The sequence below is a fragment of the Rattus norvegicus genome, chromosome 18 (genome assembly GCF_036323735.1).
Source record: "Rattus norvegicus strain BN/NHsdMcwi chromosome 18, GRCr8, whole genome shotgun sequence".
Lineage (NCBI taxonomy): Eukaryota > Metazoa > Chordata > Mammalia > Rodentia > Muridae > Rattus > Rattus norvegicus.
This window is the reverse complement of record NC_086036.1, coordinates 78,336,759-78,359,226: the sequence shown is the minus strand read 5'-3', so window position 1 is coordinate 78,359,226 and position 22,468 is coordinate 78,336,759. Positions and strand designations below refer to the sequence as shown.

The 22,468-nt window shown below is 47.6% G+C and overlaps 1 protein-coding gene across 6 annotated transcripts in view; it reads left to right on the top strand.

The window, feature by feature from the left end:
• The first annotated feature begins 8,189 nt into the window (after positions 1–8,189).
• The window catches only part of Zfp236 (zinc finger protein 236), a 99,790-nt gene continuing 85,511 nt past the window's right edge, over positions 8,190–22,468 (top strand). For 2 of the 6 annotated variants that reach the window (XM_006255013.4, XM_006255016.5), the window contains exon 1: positions 8,190–12,268. In XM_006255013.4, the coding sequence (XP_006255075.1) occupies positions 12,214–12,268 (55 nt within the window). In that variant the 5' untranslated portion in view covers positions 8,190–12,213. Of the gene's footprint in view, positions 12,269–12,308; positions 13,271–13,295; positions 21,359–22,468 lie in introns of those variants that run through there. The other 4 variants (XR_361554.4, NM_001427206.1, XM_008772218.4 and 1 more) reach the window with 4 other exon arrangements.

Here is a 22,468-nt window from a genome sequence, read left to right as displayed (position 1 = left end):
GGGAACCTGAAGAGAGTGGGCTAGACCTAAAGCACCCCTGTCACACACTGGAACTTGTACGGCACCGAAAGTGAAAGAACTGCAGTTTACGCGAGAACGAAAAGGCGTGGGGAAATGTACGCAGCCGCACACTCAACGCTGGGGTGGGACGAATACTGTTCCACACAGCTCCGAGATCCGAACTCGGTGAACGATGATGCCTTAGTGTCTTTCCCCAATGTTACCATAAAATACTCTGACAAAAGCAAGTGAGAAAATAAACTGTAATTCTTTCTAAGAGAAAGGGTTTACTTTGGCTCATAGGTCAAGCCACAGCCTACCATGTTGGGAAGGTAAGGCATGGTGCAAGAACTTGTAGTGACTGGCCCTACGTTACAGGGTATAACTGGTCCCATGTTACAGAGAGAAGACAATGAACAAAGGCATGCTGGAGCTCAGCTCATGGTCCCCACCAGCTCACTGCCGACCCCTATGCCACTAGGTCCTGCCTACAGTTAAGACTAACATAAGGGCACCCCCTGGGTGTTCTCTCCCAGGAGAGTCTAGATTTTGTCCAGGTGACAACACTAACCATCACAGAGGACGAGACATCTAGTAGATATCTGGAATGGCTCCTCCCCACTGTGGGTCTCTGTGCATCAGTTCTGGATCGGGCAGGAACATCCTGGGATGTATTTCTTGCTGTGCACATACAGGGCTCCCGCTGTCCCTCTCAGAAGCAGCGTGATGCTGAGCAAGTGCCTTTCCTACTGCATCCCAATCTCTCATCTCTTCTCTGTTCCTTAGTACGGCAACCAGCAAAACAGAATCCTTTGAGCGTAGGCGTGAGAAGGACGGGCTGAGAGTGAGACCTGACCCCCTGCCAGCAGAGCATGGACAGTAGCGAGGTGAGGAGAGCTAACAGTCAAGGGGCCTCAGGTTTGAGGACAGGCCCTGGTGGCTGATGGGAGAGGAAGAGCTGGAGATAAAACTGAGCGGCAGGCAGCATTAGCAGGGCCACAGGCAGCCCGGGTCCGGTTCAGATCAGCAAACTCATGGCTACCACAGGGACCACGACCTCTAACTTGTGGGTGTGGGATCACTGTGAGTCTCACAGACGTGGGAAGCCTGGGTTCTGGTGTGTGCTACAACGAGAACTAGAGCCCCCTACACACCTACAAGAAGCTTTTTGAGGGGGCGGAATGGAATAGGCAGGGGGCTCCGGAGAGTTGCTACCTCCAGTCCGCAGCAGTGCAGGGCGGGACTTGAAGCTGAGATTCTCAGACGGCTGTTGTCAGAGGATGAAGTCCAGCTATCGAGAAAGCAGGGGGAGCCTGAGAATAAGTGTGCTGCCGCTAAGAAACCCTGAGAGCTGTACAGTGAGGCGGTTCCTGGAAAAGCCTGCTCGGATGACCGTGTCTGTGTGGTGCCTCGGGATGCTTGTCAATCAATCAGAGGACCGGAAGTTCAAGATTACGGTCACAAAGATGGTTCACCGTGAGAAGGAGTAAGTCGCAAGTCATGATGACCTAAGTTTGATTCCTGGAATCTACTGCTGTCTGCAGGCTTATCCCAGTGTATGCACACCAGTGCACACACCCATCCACCCATCCCACACATATGAAATAATTGTTCAAGTTGTATGTTCAGTCATTCTCAGCCATTTAATAAGTTTGTGGCCAGCCTGGGCTACAGCGGGTTTTTTCTCAAAGAGAGAGCGTGGGCTGGAGAGATGGCTCAGCGGTTAAGAGAACTGACTGCTCTTCCAGAGGTCCTGAGTTCAAATCCCAGCAACCACATGGTGGCTCACAACCATCTGTAGTGAGGTCTAATGCCCTCTTCTGGCCTGTAGGTGCACATGCAGGCAGAAAGCTGCATGATGTATACATAATAAATAGGAAAAAAAAAAGAAAAAGAAAAAAGAAATTCAAAGAGAGAGGGTGAGTATGCCTGAGGTTAGTAGGGACAGGCAAAAAAATATTATGGGCCCTCTTTCCACTTTCCTGCCTTCATGGCTCTAGTCTAAAGAGAAGGCCCTGGGCTTGAGGAGAGTGGGAGGCTGCCCTAGCGAGACAATTCCTGCGAGAGCCTGCCAGGACGACTGTGTCTGCCTAGTGCACTGAAGTCCTTGTCATAAAAGGTGAGCATGACTGACCTGCTGACCTGCAATGTCTTGTCTGCTGTCTTGTCTACTGCATCCGAAGTGTGGGTGGAGAGGAAATAGTTTATTTTTGCCAAAGGGCTTGCTCAGTGCAAGAACTGATGTAGTAACAATTGGGAGCTTTGGTGGTTTCCACACAGACATATGATGGGAATGTGTTTTCAGTTCCGTTGCAGGTGTGGGATATGGAGCTGATTCCAACTGACCGTGGCAACTGACTGTGATTTGCCTTGTGCTCTAGGAGGGGTGTGATTTTTGCCAGCTGCGGAGAGTTTCTGCAATTGTGTGACATTTGGAGTTCTGGGGGCTTTTCAGAGGGTACATAAATGCTAGGGCCCCAAGAGGCTGTTGTTTGTTGTTGGTCATGGTTTAAGTAATCCTGATGGCAAAGATCAAACTTGCCCCCAAGAACACAATGCCATAATGTGTAGACAGTAGTCTAATAATGATGCTGCCCCCTTTTGTGAGGTCTGAACTTCTTCCAGGACCCCTTGAATGAGACTCACGGAGGCGGCAATCAATGCAAGAGCAGGGGGAGCTTTATTGTTCCAACATGTTGGGGTCGCCGAGAGGGAGACAACCTTGAGCAGGCTCTAACAGGGAGTTACATACCTTTGATAAGGGCAGAATTCAAACAATTGGGGCAGGGTTTGAACAATGGTGACTAGGTAGGGTACTATCGTGGGGCGAAGAGACCTTCAAACTGACTCGTGGTCAGTGGACCGTCCGGGACTTTCCTAGGGAGTTGGTTGAGGAGTCACAGATGGCTTTGTCTGATAGCTGTTCCAGGAACTAAACCAGCTCTACTCCTCCTGGAAGGGAGGGGTCTTTTGTGCTCAGAGGTTTGTGGTGGAATTTTCCCACCAGCCTCAGATTGACCCCAACTCTGGCTTGTTCACTTTATGACCCCTGGGTTTATTCTCTTTACTTTCCTTTTTTATTTTTTTTCTCTCTCTTAGTGTTAAGGATTTAAAAGGGTAGAAGAAAAGGGGTGAAGGCTGTTGCGATGGCCATTCTTGGTTGTTAACTTGACTACATCTGGAATGAACTACGATCCAGAAATGGAGGGCTCACCTGTGATCCAGATCTCGTGGCTGGAAGACACAGGTTTCTGACTTGGATCTTGACATGGAGATCTTGAGACATAGTGGCCACGAAAAGCTTAGGTCCCGGCAAGGTAGTGCATGCCTTTAATCCACAGACTGAGGCAAGGAGAACTCGGAGTTCAAGGTCAGCCTGGGACAAAGCAAGTTCCACATTCAGGTCCCTTTAATCTGGGCCACACCTTTCTGCTGGAGGCTTACATAAGGACACTGAGAGAAGGAAGATCCATTCTTTGTGACTGCTTGTACTTACTTGCCAGCATGTCTGATGGAACCTACTCTTGTCTATGAAAGACCAGCATACACAGCTAGTCTCATGGGACTGAGCAACTACTGGATTCTTGGACTTCCCATTCACACTGCCCATTGTTGGGTGAGTTGGACTACAGACTGTAAGGCATAACAATAAATTCCTTTAACATATAAAAACATCCCATAAGTTCTGTGACTCTAGAGAATCCTAATACAGGTGCAAAAAAAAAGAACCCACAAAGGAGCAGAAGACAACATACAGATGACTGTCAAGGACCCCCCAGAGAGGAGCCAGCTGGAACTAGAATGGGGCAGACAGTATCACATGGAGAAAACACTGACTTGCATATCTGGAGAACGGCTCTGCTACACATTTTTTGTTCCATGAACTAGACAAGGGATCTTACTTGACTCTTGTGGGTCTCAGCACACACATGGATAAAGCTGGGTGACTCATAAGGGACGACAGACATATCTCGAAATGACCCCAAATGGAATTTCGGGTCCCTGTATCCTTTTGTTATCAAGATAAGATAAATGGGGCTGCAGACGTAGCCCGGCCGGTAGACTGCTTGCCTGGCACACAGAAAGCCCAGGGGTGGATCCCAGCCCTGCACAAGCAGGGCGTGCTCTGTGTTCCCAGCGCACAGGAGGCAGGACAGTGCGTTGCTCTTCTGTTTCTGTGGTACACCACGACCAAGGCAACTTATAAAAGTTTGTTAGAAAAGTTTACCATTCCAGAGGGGTAAGAGTCCATCGTGGCAGGGAATAGTGGCAGCTGGTGGCAGTCATGGTAGCAGGGACCAAAGCTCCTATCTCAGATAACAGTAGGAAGCAGGAAAACGGAACTGGGAGTGTTGCGGTAAAGATTTAAAAAAGGATCGTTTTCTATCAGTTCCCGTGAGCGGGATCTGCTCGCTCTGGCTGCTACTCTCTGCAAGCCGCCCACTCCTGGCTGTCTCCTTTTAAAGCCACCCTCTCAGCTTGGTCCCCCAGGCAGTAGTTACCATGCCTGACACACACACATACATACACCTTGTTTTGCGAGCCCTGAACATTCTCAGTATGTGAGGACAACAGAACCAGATCCTTAGGCTCAAACTGCCACTCAGCCATTTCTTCCTCACACTGTCCTCTTTAGCCTGGTAAAAACCAAAGTTCCAGAACCTTGTAATTTAAAAATTAGATTTATGTGTTAAATTCTCAACCCACAATTCATCCACACAATAAATCCAGTGCCAATCGATAAAGGCATAAACCGCCCACCTAGACAAGGTAAAATCAATCTAGTTCACCTAAATCTGAACCATCCTCCTTCGAGGACTCCATCTTGATCCCTCCTTCCTCCTCTCTCCTGCCTTACAAAAACCTTGTCCCCGCCCCACTCTCTACTGTCCAACCAACCTACAGTGTGGCTTTAAAAGTTCCGAGGCTGGGGCTGGGGATTTAGCTCAGTGGTAGAGCGCTTACCTAGGAAGCGCAAGGCCCTGGGTTTGGTCCCCAGCTCCGGAAAAAAAAGAACCAAAAAAAAAAAAAAAAAAAAAAAAGTTCCGAGCCTGCTTTCAGGAACATAGTTCTTCCAGCAAAGCCATTTCCTAAACCTTCCCAAACAGCACCACCCCCAAATCCCATAGGCAGCTGCACCAAACCCGGCAGAACAAAACAAAGTGTTTTTATCCAGAATGCTCAAGTTTTTGCCTGTTCATTCCTCAGCAGTTTTCAGGGCCCAACCTTTACTTGAAATAATTAAAACAAAAATGACACACATGAGTGTTTTGCCTGTATGTATGTCTGTGTACCATGGACGTGTCTGCTGACTGAGGCCGGAAGAATGTATTGGAGCCCCTGGAACTGGAGTTGCGGTTTTGAACCAGCATGTGGGTGTTGGGAACTAAAGCGAGGTCCTCTGAAGACCAGCCAGTACTCTTGACTGCTGAGGCATTTCTCCGTTTGCAGCCTTATTTTAACCTTAAGTTAATGTTGCATTTCTGCAAGTTTTCACGTGAGAGAAGCTTGACTCTGCATTCCGTCTTAACGTAAGCACAGTCTTCCGAGTGCTTGCTCCCCTCTGGGCATACTGAAAGGTTTTGAGTTTGGGGCTCAAGGAGAACACTGGGGTGTAACAATCTGAAGTGTTACTAACTCTATAGTCAGGCGGACAGCACCATGGTGGGTGTCCTGAGGAGAGCGCAGAATGCTGGGCAGACTGAGGGTGGGGTTTCAGGGGAACGGGGAGATTCTATGTCATGTGATTAGTAGGTGGTCCACGGTAGCTGCTTGCAGTTAGGCTGTCTCTGATTTCCTGGCTGGTAGGGAGAAGAGGGAGTGAATCTGTTACCTCAGGGCCTGTATGTATAATAAGCTTTGAAAGTGGGGAGAGTAGGAATCTACAAAAGCAGCTCAAGGAGGAACTTTGCAAAACACATTCCCTTGACTAACAATGATGGTTGCAGTCGTGAGTCTGGTGAGTCTGGCAGCCATCGCGGGCTAGGAGATTGCACAGGCAGCCACAGAGGAGGAGGAGACATCAAGGAACGAGCGAGCGCTGACTTTCCTGTTGGTCATGGTTTAGACTGGGAGTTGCCAAGCGCTTGGAGGTAGTTGTGTTTTATAAAAAAGGAAGGAGAGCCAGGGTAAGTTTTGTAGGGCTGGGTATGGTGATGCAGAAGGGGTGCCTCAGCGGGCCCATGCTGAAGTATCCCCTCCCCGAGGTACCAGCCATAAGACGGGTATAGTGTAGAATAAAGTTTATTTAGGGAATGGAAAGGGGTGTTAGGAAGGGAGGAGAGGGGGGAGGAGGAGACCAGGGATCAGGCAGAGAAGGGGCAGAGAGAGTAAGAGAGCAAGGAGGGAGACAAGCAGCCCCTTTTATTGTAAGCCAGGCATACCTGGCTGTTGCTAGGTAACTGTGGGGCGGAGCCTAGAAGGAATAGTAGTCTTTCAACAGCGGAGGCAGCACTAACAAGACGGCTACACTTCTGAGCCTGTTGGGTACCGACCCAGAGAACAAACAGCATTGTGGAGATTGTTAAAAACTTGGGAGTCCACCGAGGTTGACAAGCTGTTCTTCCAAGGTCCCCAGCATGTTGTATTAGCCAGTGTGTCCCATAGGACAGCACCCACGGAAGCTTTCCTGAGCTTCCTTCCAGGTTGCAGTTCTGCTCAAAACCGGTTTTGATCTCAACTGCTGGGGGCGCTGGGGTGGGGGTGGGGGCAGGGGGTGCTTTGAAGTCCCACCCTGGGCTCCACCCATCTCCCATTTTTCTCCTGCAGTCCCCAGAATGACCCCATGGCATGGCTTGATGGATAAAGGCAAGGAAGGTGCTTGCTGTTAAGTTCGTCATCCTGAGTGGGACCCGATGGACCCACTGCGTGGGAGGGGGCAACTGACTTCTTCACGTTGTCCTCTATCCCCATGTGTGCACAAATGAATAAATACAGCCAAAAGTCTCTTTTAAAAGAATGGAAACAGGGCTGGGGATTTAGCTCAGTGGTAGAGCGCTTACCTAGGAAGCGCAAGGCCCTGGGTTCGGTCCCCAGCTCCGGAAAAAAAAAAAAAAAAGAATGGAAACACTCGAGACCCCATATGAACAACAGTGTCAAGCAACCAGAGCTTCCAGGGACTAAGCCATTACCCAAAGACTATACATGGACTGACCCTGGACTCTGACCTCATAGGTAGCAATGAATATCCTAGTAAGAGCACCAGTGGAAGGGGAAGCCCTGGGTCCTGCTAAGACTGAACCCCCAGTGAACTAGACTGTTGGGGGAGGGCGGCAATGGGGGGGGAGGATGGAGAGGGGAACACCCATAAAGAAGGGGAGGGTGAGGAGTTAGGGGGATGTTGGCCCATAAACCGGGAAAGGGAATAACACTCAAAATGTAAATAAAAAATACTCAAGTTAATTAAAAAAAAAAAAAGAAAAAAGAATGGAACCAAACACAGAAGTATTTTGGAGGAGGGGCTTCGGGTGTAAGCCCTGGATTCTGATGTCCAAGGCGGGGTGCCAGCCAGTGTCCAGCTCTGAGAGAGAGGTACTGCCTGCCTTCTGCTTTTCTTTCCCCCTGGCTTCCAGCTGACTAGGTAGGTCCATCCCATTTTTGAGGACAGTCTTCCCTACCTAGGACACAAAGCCTCACCTGACATTCAGTAATGCTGTCCTTGGACCTCCATGTATTCCTGAACCCAGCCAAGTCTGCATGTGAGATTAATCATCACAAAGGCACAAGTTAGGGATGCTAGGAATGAGGGGGTGGGGCATTTGTATTGCTCCTAAATGTACTAAATAGGTCATAAAAGACTACAAAATGTCCATGCCTGTGTTCGAACACGTGAATTCTTAGAAAACATGAACACTAACTTAAAAAAATCTGAACAGTTCAACACTTCTGAAATTGTAAACACTCCTTAAATTTGTAATTTAAGACATTGGTAAAAAATAGAGCAGCAGTGTCGTACACAAGCTTATGACTGGAAACTCCCTGTGAGGGAAAAATGCCGGGAATGTTTCCCAGTGTGTTGTCGTCAGATGACACTGGAACAGACACATCAGGGAAAAGGAGTGAAAGCCAGCTTCATTCAAGCTTAAAATCCTTAATAGTTTTGCAAACCAAACGTAGCGATGTATGCAATATTGTGACTGGGCAGGGCTGCCTCTAAGCGCACGAGGTTTGCTAACTCACTGTATAATGCTGCGTGTGTCAGAGTCTGAGAAGGAGAAACATCGACCCTCTGTGGCTGGTCGAGCCCTGGGCTTAACCGGGGTGTAAGTGGTGACTGTGGTACTGGGGAGGCTGGGTGGAGACGGGTGAGTTTGGTTTGCCAGGTCTGCAGTGAAGAGTAAGCTGAAAAGGTTTGTAGATGTTTGTAACAAAGTGGCATGGCCTCACCTCCATACATAAACAGTTTTCAAAACACCTGCTGCAAGGGACCGGACTCCCCAAACAGCACGTTCTCTCTCATTTTAGATTAGTGAATCATACGGAATTTTGCAGATGAGTGGTTGCCTGGGACATGGGAGGAGACAGAGGTGACAGGTGAAAGGGAGATTCGAGGGTGACGGGCATATGAACTTGACACGCAGTGACAGTTTCAGTGTGCTAACTCAGGGGAATCTGCACACTTCAGTCTGTTGTCTGTCAGTCGTAGGACAAAGTTCTTACGTCTGGAGTGAAGGCGCTTGCTGTGAGCGGTGAGAAAGTTAGCAGCACACACATATTTTTCCAGAGGAGCTGTAAGAGCCAGGGTGCAGTGGCTTCACTCTGGTTTAGTCTGGAGGACTAACAGGAGATACTGTTGGGAATGCTTTTTTTTTTTTAAAGACATAGAAGTCTGAAACTGTGGAAGAAATGTAGGATCCTGACAGAAATCTTTTGATGTTTCATGCCAGAACTGGTTGCTAAAGATAAAGCCCCCTAATAGCATTTTCCCTCACACCTGGGTTGTGTTTTCTCTAGCTGTGAGGCAGCCAGTGGCAACAGTCCTACAACTAACACGGACAAACCTCATGGTGCAAATGAAAGGTTCCCTTTCCAGAAGCACCGTACTTTGCTCATCAGTGGCAGGAGAGAACCTGACAGGAGGAACCAGCCTTCAGGCCTGAGAGTGAAGGGTGGGAAATGCTCACAGGAAATCCACATGCTGCTGATGGTAGGAACAAGCCGAGTGGAGGCGATCCCTGGTCAGCTCTCTTGAGACCCTGGGCTACTTCTCAGGCCCTGGAACCCCTGCTTTACATCAGATCCTGTCTGGTTTTGGCAGGATCACAGGAAAACCATTCACTGTGTTGCTAAGGCCCTACCTTCCCCTGAAATTTTCTGACATAAGATGGCTGTTTCTAGGATGGGCGTTCTGAACAAACAATTCTGTAAGACGACGTAGGGGCACTGCCACTGAGAATGCCCCTTATGTGAGCTTTGGTAACTGCCAGAGCAGTAATGGCTTGAAAAATGTTGCTTTCCGCTCCGTTAGAAAGACTCTGCCTTCTGAACACCAGGTTAGTGAGGCCTGTAACTGACCATGCGTGAATCTTCTCAGCTTGGACCAAGAAGCCTGGAGCCCAACTCTGGATCCACCTGAGATACTGAAGGACTTCCTGGTTAGGCAACATACTGTCTTTGATGTCCCACCTTCTCACTTCCTGATTTATTCATTTATTTTGTCACTTTGAATACATTTCTTGTGAAATTGTTTAAAATCCTTCTTACAGCTAAATGGGAGATGTACTCTTATACATGTGCGATTCTATTAGATTCACAGATGCTTGAGAAATTTAAATTATGTTTCTGTGTGGGTTTGTACACAAGTGCACTGCCTCCAGTAGCCAAATGAGGTTGTTAGGTCCCCTGTGGCTGAAGTTACAGGTGGTTATAAGCAAGCCAAAATGAGTGCTAGGAACTGAACTTGAGTCCCCAGTGAACAGTGCCTGCTCTGACTGCTGAGTAACCTCTCTAGTCCCCACTCCTGTTAAAGTTTTCTCCTTTAGCTTCAATGCATATGGAAATGGACTTTCCTGTGGATACAACCAGAGGCAGAATTAGAATAACTGTGGGTTTCCAGCCCTGGATCTGCTTAAAGTTCACGGGGGCCTTTAGCAAAAATTCTTAACTTCTTTCATCTAGTTTCTTCCCCTGTACGTGACAGCTCATAGGACTGACTACTGTAAAGACCAGAGGCGTTCTCTACTAAGGACTACAGATTTACTTAAAGGCATCCGCTAGGTTAATATTTGTTAGTCCCCGCTGGCAGATCCTGGAAGTGACTCTTTGATTTCTGTCACCTGAGTGCCAGGTGCAATGGTATCCCTGCAATCCATACCTGCAACTCTACTATTCATAAGGTTGAGGGGCAGGAACATGAGCTAGAGGCCAGCTTGGATACACAGTGAAATACTGTTTCCAAAACCAATTATGACTAGAAATAGCTTGTGTCCCCCTGCATGCCTGAGCTCGTGTGGGCACATATGCTAAGTTGGTCCTGAGGAGGCCCAAATGCAACAGTGGAGAGAGCTCTCTCAGCCTTCACAAGGATTCTGAGACTCAAACTCAGGTCGCCAGGTTTGTGTAGCAAATGTCTGTACTCACTGACTTTCTTAAAGTATCTTTCAATTAAGCTTATATATATATATATATATATATTTTTTTCCCTCCCCGGGGCTGGGGACCAAACCCAGGACCTTGCGCTTCCTAGTCAAGTGCTCTACCACTGAGCCAAATCCCCAACCCCGTTACCCTGGCTTTTACCTGAACTTTCCTTAGTTGTCCCTGCCTGCTAAAAAGCAACCATTTCCTACGACTCACATCAAACCCGTTTTCCCACTGTCTAAATCGTAACCAATCTTGTTCTCAAAACTACTCTGGTTGTTTTAAAAACATATTATTGTGTGAGGGCTTGGGGGCCACAGCACATATGAGGAGGTGTTGAGAGTTCAGTCTTGTGGACGCAGTCTCCTCTGGGCTTCAGGGGCCAGGGTGCCAGCTCCCTATCCCAAGGCTTTTAAAACTCCTATTCTAACATTTGATGTATAATCTGTTTTCTCTTTAGATCTTATAAACCTTTTGGCTTAATTTGTTCCAGTTTTGTGTCTTTCTTGTTGCATCCATACTGGTGGGTTCTAAGCTTGCAACTTGTAGGTTCATCAGGTAGTTGGTAAACATGGGGTCTTTGAACTTCCTCATTAAGAATTCTGAGACCCGGGGTTGGGGATTTAGTTCAGTGGGAGAGCGCTTGCCTAGGTTCGGTCCCCAGCTCAGAAAAAAAGAAAAAAAAAAAAGAATTCTGAGACCCTACACTACTTCTGGCTTACTGGAGTAAATACTCATTCTGCTCTTTGATGATTTTATTTTTACGTTTTGAGAAGAGGTCTCACTTAAGCCTGGAACTTACCATGTAGACTTTACATTACACTTTCCGACCTTGCAGTCTCAGTCTCCCAAGCTTTGGGATTAGAGGTGTGTCACACACCCTGCTGGATTCTTAACATGGCTTCAGGCTGTGCCGCTGTGAATCAATCACAAGCTGGAGCCAAAAGGCACAACAGCAAGTCATACAAGAAGATGCACCAGAAACGGTAAACTTTGAGGCTTAAATGGAGCCTTTAAGGGGAGTTATTGAAGTCGGCCTGTTTCCAGGAGCTTCTCTGCGTCAGGTATCCTTCCCAGGTCTTTCATCACTCCAAAGACCGGATGCTTAAAAAAAGTCCGGAGTAGGAGGCTGTGCTGGGACACTTTCCCTACACAGAGGTAGGCTCGAAATCAAGTGAACGTAGGCGAACGTAGGACAAGCAAACCACGTCAGGACCCTTCCATTTCCTGGGGAGTTGGGGGTGAGAGGGTTGGTTGTCCTGACCGGCGTTCGAGGTCCGGGATGGAGCGCCGGGAAGCCGCGGAGAAACATTGCAAACCAAGCCCAGGCCCAGGGCCTGCAGGCCAGCGGATCGCCGAGCTAGGTGACGCCGCCGCCTGTCGGGCCGCGCATGCGCAAAACGGCGCCCCCGCCCCCACTGCCCGCTCCCAACGCCCCCGCCGCGGCCCGCGGGCCATGGAACCCGCCGAGGCCGGCGCGGTCCGAGCGCTGCTGCCCGCGCGTCCGGGCGCCGTCGCCCTGTGAGCCCGGCGGGCTGGGTCCGGCCGCCGCCGCAGCCCGCCCGCCCGCCCGCCGGTGCCGCGCGTGCGCGCCCGCCGAGGGAGAGCGCGAGTGAGGGGTGGGCCGCCGCGACGATGCCGCGGGGCCGCCCCCCGAAGCCCCGGGACGGCGCGGCGCGCGGCGAGTCCGGTAAGGCCCGCGGCGGCCGCCTAGTCCCCGGATGGGCGCGGGGTGCGCCGGGAGCGGCGCGGAGGGCGGGCGGCGGCGACTGGCCGGGCGGGCGCAGCGAGGGCGGACGGATACGGGCGCCGCGGCCGGGCCCCTCCGCGCTGGGCCTACTTTCCCGGCCGTGGCGGCGCGGGGGCGGCGGCGCGGGCGGCGGCTTCCTCCTCCTCCTCCTCCTGCAGAGTTCCTGTTTGCTCCCTTCCTGAGCCCCTCGCTCCAGGCTTCCAGAGTCCCAGTGCCTCGAATCTCCTCGCCGCCCTCCAGAGTCCTGATCCTTCAGCCTTTTCTAGTCCCCCGCCCTCCATGTCGCCCGCTCTGCGTCGTCGTCCCCTTAAGTCCCCTCCCTCCATGTCTTTCTGTTCCTTCCGCCTGCCCCCTGCCCGCCTCGGTCGTTCTAGGCACAGGCCCCAGGGAGTGCCCGCTCTTCCGGTGTATCCCGGGTTCCTACCGCGGGGGGACCCCGATCCAGCAGGGACCGAGGCCTCAGGGGGCCGCGGGGAGTGCGCACAGTAGGCTCTTCTGCGCACAGTAGGCCTCAGGAGGCATTTCTCCCTTTTATTTATGCTAGCGGGCTGAATTCGTTTGAGCTAACTCGTGTCTGTTTCTCCCGGAAAGAGAAGTGCACAGTTTTACAGCAGGCAGTGAGATGGGGAAAATGTCACCCACACCGTCGCCTCCCCTCAGCCTGGCGCTTAGTGGGGGCCCCTCCTCCAGCGCTAGGAGGAGGAAACATGCATCCATTGCCACAGCGTTCTTTTGAGATGGGATGGGGGTCATCGGGTTGAGAGGCACGGAGCTCAGCTGTACGTGCCAGGGTTTAGTCCCAGTCTTGGGGTAATACTTGCCCCGGAGTCCCCGCGTTTGTGGCCCCGAAGCAACCCTGGGTGGTTTGTGCAGGCAAGCTGGCTGGGAAAGAACCCTGTCTGGGCGTTGGGAAGGCGGTGCCCGTCTGGGACGCAATGGAAGGTGAATCGCCCAACTTCTATTATGTTTATGTAGCAGGTTGCTGCTTAGTGACTCAGGGTTTGAGTCCCTGTCCTTGGGGATGGGTGCACTGATGTTCAAGAGCTGCGATCAAGGAGTCCAGGTGCAGGCACCCATGGTCAGATCTGGCCTGGACTTACAAAGGACTATGTTAAGTTGGTCCTTTGGGAGGGAGGAATGAGGAACTGGCATCAGTGCAAGCTTCGGAGCAGGACACCCAAACCAGAAGTTACTAAAGTACTGCTCTTCACAAAGTCCACAGGCGTGTCGATTAGAGCGATATGAACACTCGAACTACAGCAAGCGATTTCACACATCTTACACTTACTGTTGTTTCACGGTTTGCTTGGAGCAAGGGTGGCCATGTGGTAGTGGGAGCAGGTATGAAGATCTGTGATTGAGAATGACTGCTCAGAATAGTCGTGGATGGCTGGTTCCTCATTGCTTTGGCCTTGACTGTGTTTTCGTGGTGTGTGTGTGTGTGTGTGTGTGTGTTTATGATGTTTGCTTTTGTTGAGATGTTTTATGCCAGTAATAGGGTAGGGTTCAGTATGAAGAAGGCTTAGAGAGAAAGAATGTCTTAGTACAATTTCTATTGAGCAGGCTGAGAATCCATTCCTATCCCAACTCTCTATTTTACAGATGATATCCCAGTCCACAAAAGACCAAATCTAGGAATAATTCTGTTTCCTTTGTTTTCCAAGACACGTCATAACAATCTTTAAGAACTTTTAATTGTATTCTTTCTTTTTTAAATTGTGTGTACTGTTGGCGTATTAGCTACTGCGTCCTCCTGCTCGATAGCCAATCTGTGGCCTCTCAGATCCAGGTTTGCAGTCCCTCACACCTTTCCAGAGTGCCCACAGCTGAAGAGGTAGAGCTCTCTCAGCCCATCACTTCTCCCTGGGATGACTTCTCTAACTATGCTCTAGGGCCACACCCTGAGGAAATTTCAGAGGATGTAAAACACCCTCAGACCTTAGTCTCCCACTTTCTTCATTGTGGCTTTGCTGATGAAGATGGTGCCAATTTTGGCCTTTTGTTTTTGGCTTTGCTTTTTGTCTTTGGCCTTTCCCTTTGTAGAGATCATCTTCCTTTACTCTGTACCTCAAGTGTTGTAGTTTCTTCAGAGCTTTCTCTCCCTGACCTGTTTGAAGGTAGTTCACCGAAGTGGTTCTCAAGTTGTGGTGTTTGGGACCCTGAGGGCTCCTTGAGGCATTTTTAGAAGTATGGATGATAAATATTTTATAGTGTCAGGAGTACTTGGCTTTTTCACTTGGCTAACACTTGTGTGAAAGCCGTTGTGGGTATAACTGCAGCCAACTTAGCATGTACTGTTCTGGTGGTGTACCAGATCTCTGTGACTGGTGGGTCACCACATCCCAGCCAAACGCTTGACAGCAGGGAAGATTCAGAGGCAGGTATGAGAACCCAGCTGTTAAGTCATGACTTAAGAGCTTTGTGACCATGGTGGTACATACCTTTAATCCTAGCAGTTGGGTGGGAGAGAGTGGTGGGTTTCTGAATTACAGATCACTCCCAGACACACAGTCAGATTCTGTCTCAAAAAAGGAAAAAAAAAAGATTTGTAAGTAATTTGGTTAAAATATGTTTTTATAAAGATGTATCATGTTAATGTGCAACAAACGGATTCAAAAGAAATTAGATTTATGTTTGTGAGTGCTTTGCCTGCATGAATGTGTGTGCATCACATGCAAGACTACTCTAAAGAGGGTGTGGAATTACTTGGCGCTGGAGTTAAGGATGGTTGTGAGCCACAGAGTGGATGCTGGGAACCACATCCAGGTCCTCTACAAAAACAACAAGCACCCCTAACCACTGAGCCATCTCCACTCACCTGTTTTTATTTTGATTAATTAGTTAATTAATGTTGAGAGAGAGTCTGACACTAGGCCGTGATGATCTAGGTCTCACTAGTTTACATGGTCTCAAATTCATGTCAATTCTCTTGGCTTTGCCTCCCAAGTGTTGGGGTTAGGTGTGAACCACCATGTTCAATTTAAAACTTTGCTTAGCTATTAGTAAAGTAGCTGTCTGTATACATTGCAGGCCCTCGATGTCATCATTGACATTTAAAGTCAGTCACCTCCATCTTATAGGGTGATGATTTACCCCAGGTTTAGTCACTACATTAGGATTATTATTTTTTATTTTTTTGGTTCTTTTTTTCGGAGCTGGGGACCGAACCCAGGGCCTTGCGCTTCCTAGGCAAGCGCTCTACCACTGAGCTAAATCCCCAACCCCTAGGATTATTATTTTTAAATAGTGTCTTGCTGTGTAACCTTGACTGACTGACCTAGAACTCCACATTCTCCTGCCTCAGCATGCACTGTCATTCCCAGCCTACTATGAACTTAAAAGACCACTCTGAGGGGTTTTGTAGTTGAGGGGAACTGAAGTTGCAGAGATGAAGTGATTTGGAAGGTGAATCCACCCAGTACCCTTGGGAGCATGCAGATTTCTATCCTCACTGGAACCTAGAATGTATGTTTTGTGTTCTGCTTGAGAAAAGTGGACTATAAACATGGGTGAGCAGGTTTGTTGCAAACTAGTTGGGAACAGCCATTATGATAGGTAGGCATTGTGCTGGGTAGTAGGGACACAAAGCTACATCTGAGATGTGGCCTGTGCTGTCACTCCTCAGGACAGTGACACATGTAAAGATAGGTTGGCTGCCTGAGTTTCCTAGAGAAAACATTGGGAAAACTGAAGTCTAAAAGGGACTGGCAGCAGGGTATGGTCCTCTAATCTCAGCACTTGGATGGTAGAGACAGTAAGGTCTAGGTACAAGACCATATACAAGGTACAAGAGTTCGAGGTCAGTCTGGGCTACTTGAAACCTTATTTCAAAAAGCACAAGGCCAAAAGAAGATGAAGAGGAAGAGGAAGAGGAGGAGAAGTGAAATGTTGACCCACCCGAAACATTCATGAAATAAGATTAGGGTATATAGATAAAGAACTCAGACTTCCTAGGTGTGCTGGAACATGTCTTTAGGCAGAGACAGACAATCTCTAGGTTCTAGGACAGCATAAGGTCTCCAGAGCAAGTTCAAGGCCGGTCAGAGCCACATAGTGAGACTCCTCTTGAGAGAGGGAAGGAGGGAGAAGAGGAAGGAGAAAAGGTTTGCCTCACTTGTAGATGTGTAAGCCAGCGTTGATATAATACCCAGAGCTGTACCCAGTAAGGCTGTGTACTTCAAGACTGGAGTTTCTACCGATTTCCCTACCTACCTGTCTTTATATATATATTGGTTTTTAGGAAGTTCAGGATATTTCCTAGTAATTCCCAGTGTAGCTTACTCCAGACATTGGGGGCTTTAGCTTCTTTCCCTTCTCTTCCTCCTCCTCCATCTTTCTTTATGTTTTAATAGAGATAGGGTGTGTGTGTGTGTGTGTGTGTGTGTGTGTGTGTCTGTCTGTCTGTCTGTCTGTCTGTCTGTCTCCCTGGCTGTCTGTCTGTCTCCCTGGCTGTCTAGGACTAGTTCTGTAGCTCAGACTCACCTCCGAGATTTGCCTGCTTCTGCTTCTGCTTCCGGCGCTCTGGAGTCAAAGGTGTGCACCACTGCTGCCCGGCTATACTTGGAGCTTTTGGAATTGCTGGGTTTGCCCCCTGACTTGTAGCTCAGCTGTCAGAAGACTTGTTAGATCATGTTCTTTATTCACTTGGGCTTACTGAGGCTTGTTTCATGTTCTTTGCCCCATTTTTGCTAAACAGTCTATGTATGCTCTTATCACAAATACTCAAGCTCAGGAAAGGGTTACTTTCCTCTTACTATTTAAGTCTGGCCATTCTACTGAGTAGTCTTATAATGGTTTTGATTCATCTTTCACTAATGATTAATGGTGTTGAGCATCTGTGTAGGCATTTGCTCCCAACAGAACTCCCTTAAGGAAGAAGGACTTAATTGGAGCGTGGGTTCGGAGGTTCTGGTCTGTTGGTTCTGGCTTGCCTTAGTAAGGCTGAAAATTATGTGCAGGGCTCGATTCAGTGCAGATAGGAAGAAGGGAAAGGAACAGAGAGGGACCTTGGACACCAAGTGACCCCCAGGGACATGTCCTCAGTGACCTACTTCCCAAAGTTTCCAGAACCTCCAACTAGCTGGGGATCAAGCCTTCAGAGCACAAGTGTCTGGGGGATGCTTCATATCTAAGCCACAGTGCTATCTGGGTCTGCATTTGTTGATACTTTATGTCTTTGGAAAATGTTTATTAAATTTGTTCCTCATTTCAAGTTTGGATTTGCCTTTTGAATGTTGAGTTATATGAGTTCTTATTGATTGAATGTTTTTTCCCATCTGTAGCTAGTAGCAAGAAAATTAAAATTTTAGTGATAGTGTTCTTTGACATATAAGAAGTCCAATCTTCTCGTTTTTTTCTCCAATCTCTTAGCTCAGACCTTTATGAGGGCCTATGTAGTGGTCCATGTCTCTAATCTCAGCTCTCAGGAGGCAGAAGCAGGTAGATTTCTATGCATTGGAGACTAGCCTGGGGCTACATTTGTAAGTACCAGGCCAGCTAGAGCCACACAGTGAGATCCTCTTTCAAAACCAACCAAACCCAAATTACAGAAAAACAAAACCCAAACAACAAAAGAAAACAAAGCAAAAACACATTAGAAATACAGTTAGGAAGGTTTTCCCTTAGGGACTTATGGAACTTTATTTCTCTCTGAGATAGGACCTTAGCAGCCTGGAGCAGAGAGACCTGCCTGCCTCTGCCTGTCCTGAGTGATGGGGCTGGAAGTGTGACACACATTTCCACTCAGCTGATTTTGCCACCATTGCTCAAGCTTTCCTTGCCTCTTGCTGCTCCTGCCTTAGACTTTTGAATGTTGGGATTACAGGCAGAAACCACTCTACGGTTTCTCTTTTAAGAGTTTGAAATTCTTAGTACTTAAATGAGATCTTTGGACTGTGGTATGAGGTACAGATCTGAATTCATTATTTTACATCTAGCCAGCTGCCTTCCTGCCCTGGAACCTTTTATTGGAGACTGGCATTCTTGGTAGGATGTGAAGGTTTATTTCCACACTGTCAGTTCTGTCCCACTAGTCTCTGTCTCCCTTCATGCCAGTTCCACCCTGTTTTGGTGAAGCGCTTACATTGTATACTAGCAGACATTAAGTGTGTAGCCAATAGGATTGTAGCTATTTGTTTTTACATGTGTCATGTTGTCTCCAAATGAGGTGGGGTACATGTCAGACCCAGAAGTATTTAGAGAGTCAGGGTTGTCGTCATTGTCACTGGGTGGTGGTTGTTGTTGCTGCTGCTGCTGTTCCTTCTCTTCCTCCTCCTCCTCCTCCTCCTCCTCCTCCTCCTCCTCCTCCTCCTCCTCCTCCTCCTCCTCCTCCCTCCCCTCCTCCTCCTCCTCTCCTCCCCCTCCTCCTCCTGTTGCTGCTGCTGCTTCCTTTTTCTTTTCTTTTCTAGTATTGTCAAAAGAAGCACCAAATTTTGCAGTATGCTATTGAAACTTTGTTGAAATGCCCTGTTATATTTAGATTACAAGTCTAGAACTCTGCTGTAGCTATTCAGGAGTCTGTAGGCATTTCATATTTTATTTTAATTTAACTTGTAGTTTTGTTCTACTCAGGTAATGTCTATAGATTACCCAAATGCATGTACCTTAGCAGTCAAAATTTGCAGGTAGAAAAAAAGATCTCCCTGTCTTAACAAAGAAATTGCAGATGGTAAAGCAGGTCCTGCACTGTCTTCATGGGCACGATAAAGACTGCACACACAAACACTGCCCACGTGGTACTGAGAGAACCCCAGGGCCAAACCCGTTCCTGGATGGTGTTTGCTGTGAGACTATGAGGGAATTGATATTAATAGGCTCAGGCTTCTTGGTGTTTAAACTTTACTCATGCTCATTATGTTCTGGATTAGTTTCCTGTCGGTTGAATTCATGATTTAGAACATAGTTGTTCACAGAAACTACTTACGCTTCAGACATCTGGATAACTGGCTTGGCTCTGAGTTAATTATATTTAAGGTTAAAAGAGCATAGCTGTCTTAGTCTTACACATTGGCAGAAGGTGGTGCTGAGGAAATCCTGTTTAATCTGCTCTCTTTATTTGGGCAGAAAGTAGGGACTGTGGTCTCATCTGAGCTGACATCTTTTTTTCTTTTTCTTTTTCTTTTTTTTCGGAGCTGAGGACCGAACCCAGGGCCTTGTGCTTGCTAGGCAAGCGTTCTACCACTGAGCTAAATCCCCAACCCCCTGAGCTGACATCTTAAAAGGAGAAGTACTGAGTTGGGGGGAGCCTTGGAGTCAGAAAATTAACCGTTCATGCTGTTGGCAGGTTGGGAAATTTTTGGTAGATGGTACAGTTTCTCTAGGATCTTAGTTTCCTTAGTTATACAGCAGAGGTGGAGGCTGTGATTCTGTCTCAATCAATCTTTTTTCCTAAGGTAGACCTGAAAGTGTAACGCTGGGATCTAGAAACTAAGGAGGGGAAGAGGCAGGGGGATGGGGTCTGCAGACAGAGACATGACCGTGATCTGTGCTCGCTGTGTGCAGGTCTGGACACACTCAGTGAGGCTGAGGAGTGTAGTTACCATTGTGTGCAGGTCTGACACACTCAGTGAGGCTGAGGAGTACAGTTACCATTGTGTGCAGGTCTGACACACTCAGTGAGGCTGATGAGTATACACACCGTTTGCTGGTAAAGAAAGATGCTAAACCTGAAGAATGCAGTGTCAGCAGGTGGTCCCACCCACCCCAGGCTACATAGCCTCTCCATCTTTGTTGAGATCACTTACCTCTTCTAGAGTCTGTTTGCTTCTCTGACTGTGGGTGGTAGGAGTCTTAAACAATTTTCAATATTAGTTAGTGCAGTAAATTAGGAAATATGGTTCTGTGAGGATAAACCTAAGGATAAATAGAATAAAATTATGCACATTTCCCTTAGCTATTAAAGAATGTATAGGGGCTGGGGTTTTAGCTCAGTGGTAGAGCGCTTGCCTAGGAAGCGCAAGGCCCTGGGTTCGGTCCCCAGCTCCGAAAAAAAGAACCAAAAAAAAAAAAATGTATAAAGTTGCAGTGTTTAATTAGTTTTTCTCAAACTTAAATATATTTCTTCTCACGGATCTACAGGGAAATGTTTTTGTTGTCATTTGTTTTGTGTGCCCCACCTCCCCCTACCACCTCTCCTTGGTCACTTCTGAGATGTTGTCTCTGGCTCTGGTCTCCAGTAGGAATGTGAAAGAAGGACTATAAATGTCTAGTGTTCATGGTTACCAGATCTTTAGAGAAGCAGGGCCATCTTGAATCCTCAGAACTTAAACTTAGCCCCATTTCTACTCCTAGGGTTCTAAATTCAGATGTTTTGGGTCAGATTTAATTTTGTTTTTGAGACAAGGCCTCCTGTATCATAGAGTAGTTTCAGATTGTAGTTGAAGATAATCTTGACTGAAATGTGAGTACACTGTCGCTGTCTTCAGACATGCTGGAAGAAGACATCCGATCTCATTACAGATGGTTGTGAGCCACCATGTGGTTGCTGGGAATTCAACTCAGGATCTCTGGTAGAGCAGTCAGTGCTCTTAACCATGGAGCCATTTCTCCAGGCCCAACACAATCTCTTATTTTCTGATAATGGCATACATATATACAATGTATTGTGATCACTTTCACTTCGGGCTGGTCCCTAATATCCCTTTCTACCTTCATGTCCTCTCCGTTTTCTTAATGTAACCCATTGAGTGCAGGCGGTCCACCCCCGGGACGTCACCCCCCGGGACGGCAGCTGATATTTTGTTCAGCCTGCTGAGGTTCTGCAGGTACTGTTGTACTGAGTGAGTTCTCAGATGCAGTGGGTATGAGTGAGCAGGAGATTTGTGCCACAGTGCGCCTCCCCATCCTCTGGCCCTCACAGTCTCTCTGCCTCATCTTCCCTGGGCCTTGGACAGGGATATGGGGGGGCATTGTTGATACAGATGTCTCGCTTCGGGTCAAATACCCAAGAGTAGTTTAGTCTCAGCCTTTGACCAGTTAAGAGTCTCATTGTAAGCTGCTGCCCACAGCAGCCAAGGACCCGTCTGGCTATGGGTGAGTAGTATTTTCATGTCTTTGTATAGACATACAAATATTTAGAGAACAGTTTGACATGTTCGGTTAGCAAAACATGAGTCCTAGCTTCCCCACTAGGGCCTTTGACCTTTGGAACCAGGATTACAGACCAGGCCTCAGTTTTGGTTACGTATGACCTCATGCCATGACTGCATCAGTGGGCACATCTGAAAATCTGATCTCCCAGAATCCATCTCCCAGGAGCCAGGATTACAGTAGTTGTAGTTATACTGTGAACTTACACTGTGCCTGGTTTATATAGTTCTTGGGATTGAACCCAGGACCTTAAGCATGCTAACCAAGCACTCTACCAACTGAACTCCTTCCCACACCCCCAGATTTGAATCAAAATGGCATGTGATTTGTCCTTGTATGGCTCTGGTGAATTACTTACTTATACCCTAATCACAAGACTTGCAGTGTGTATACTTTAAACACTGTAACTATTTAGAACATCTTTGATATTCTTGGCAAATTTATGAGTACCTGTACTATCTTGTCATATTTTTTGATATTTGAAATAAGTTTGAAGTATTGTTCCTATGTGGAAAATCCCTTTGTACAAATAGAATTGACTAAGCAAGGGATTGGAGTCTCTCACTGTCTGAGAGAACAAGCTTTTTTTTTTTTTTTTTACTTAATCTTTTTTGTAGCTGTTTTTAGAGATAAATGAATTAACATTTTTGTAGAGTTGAGCTAACTGAGTGGCTTAAGAAGCTATTATACTCTAAATGTGAGTTAGATGTCTCACTCTGGGTTACAGTAAAGGAAATAGTGTTGAGTAAGCTGATGAAGTTCAAAAAGAACCTACGTGTGTGTGTGTGTGTGTATACGTGTATGTGTATGTGTGTGTATATGTGTGTATATACATGTATGTGTACGTGTGTGTATGTACGTGTGTGTGATGTGTGTATATGTGTGTGGTGTGTATATGTGTGTATGTGCATGTGTGTGTGGTGTGTATGTAGTGTGTATATACATATGTGTATGTGCATGTGTGTATAGTATGTGTATGTGTGTGTATACGTGTGTATATACATGTATGTGTACGTGTGTGTATGTGCGTGTGTGTATATGTGTGTATGTGCA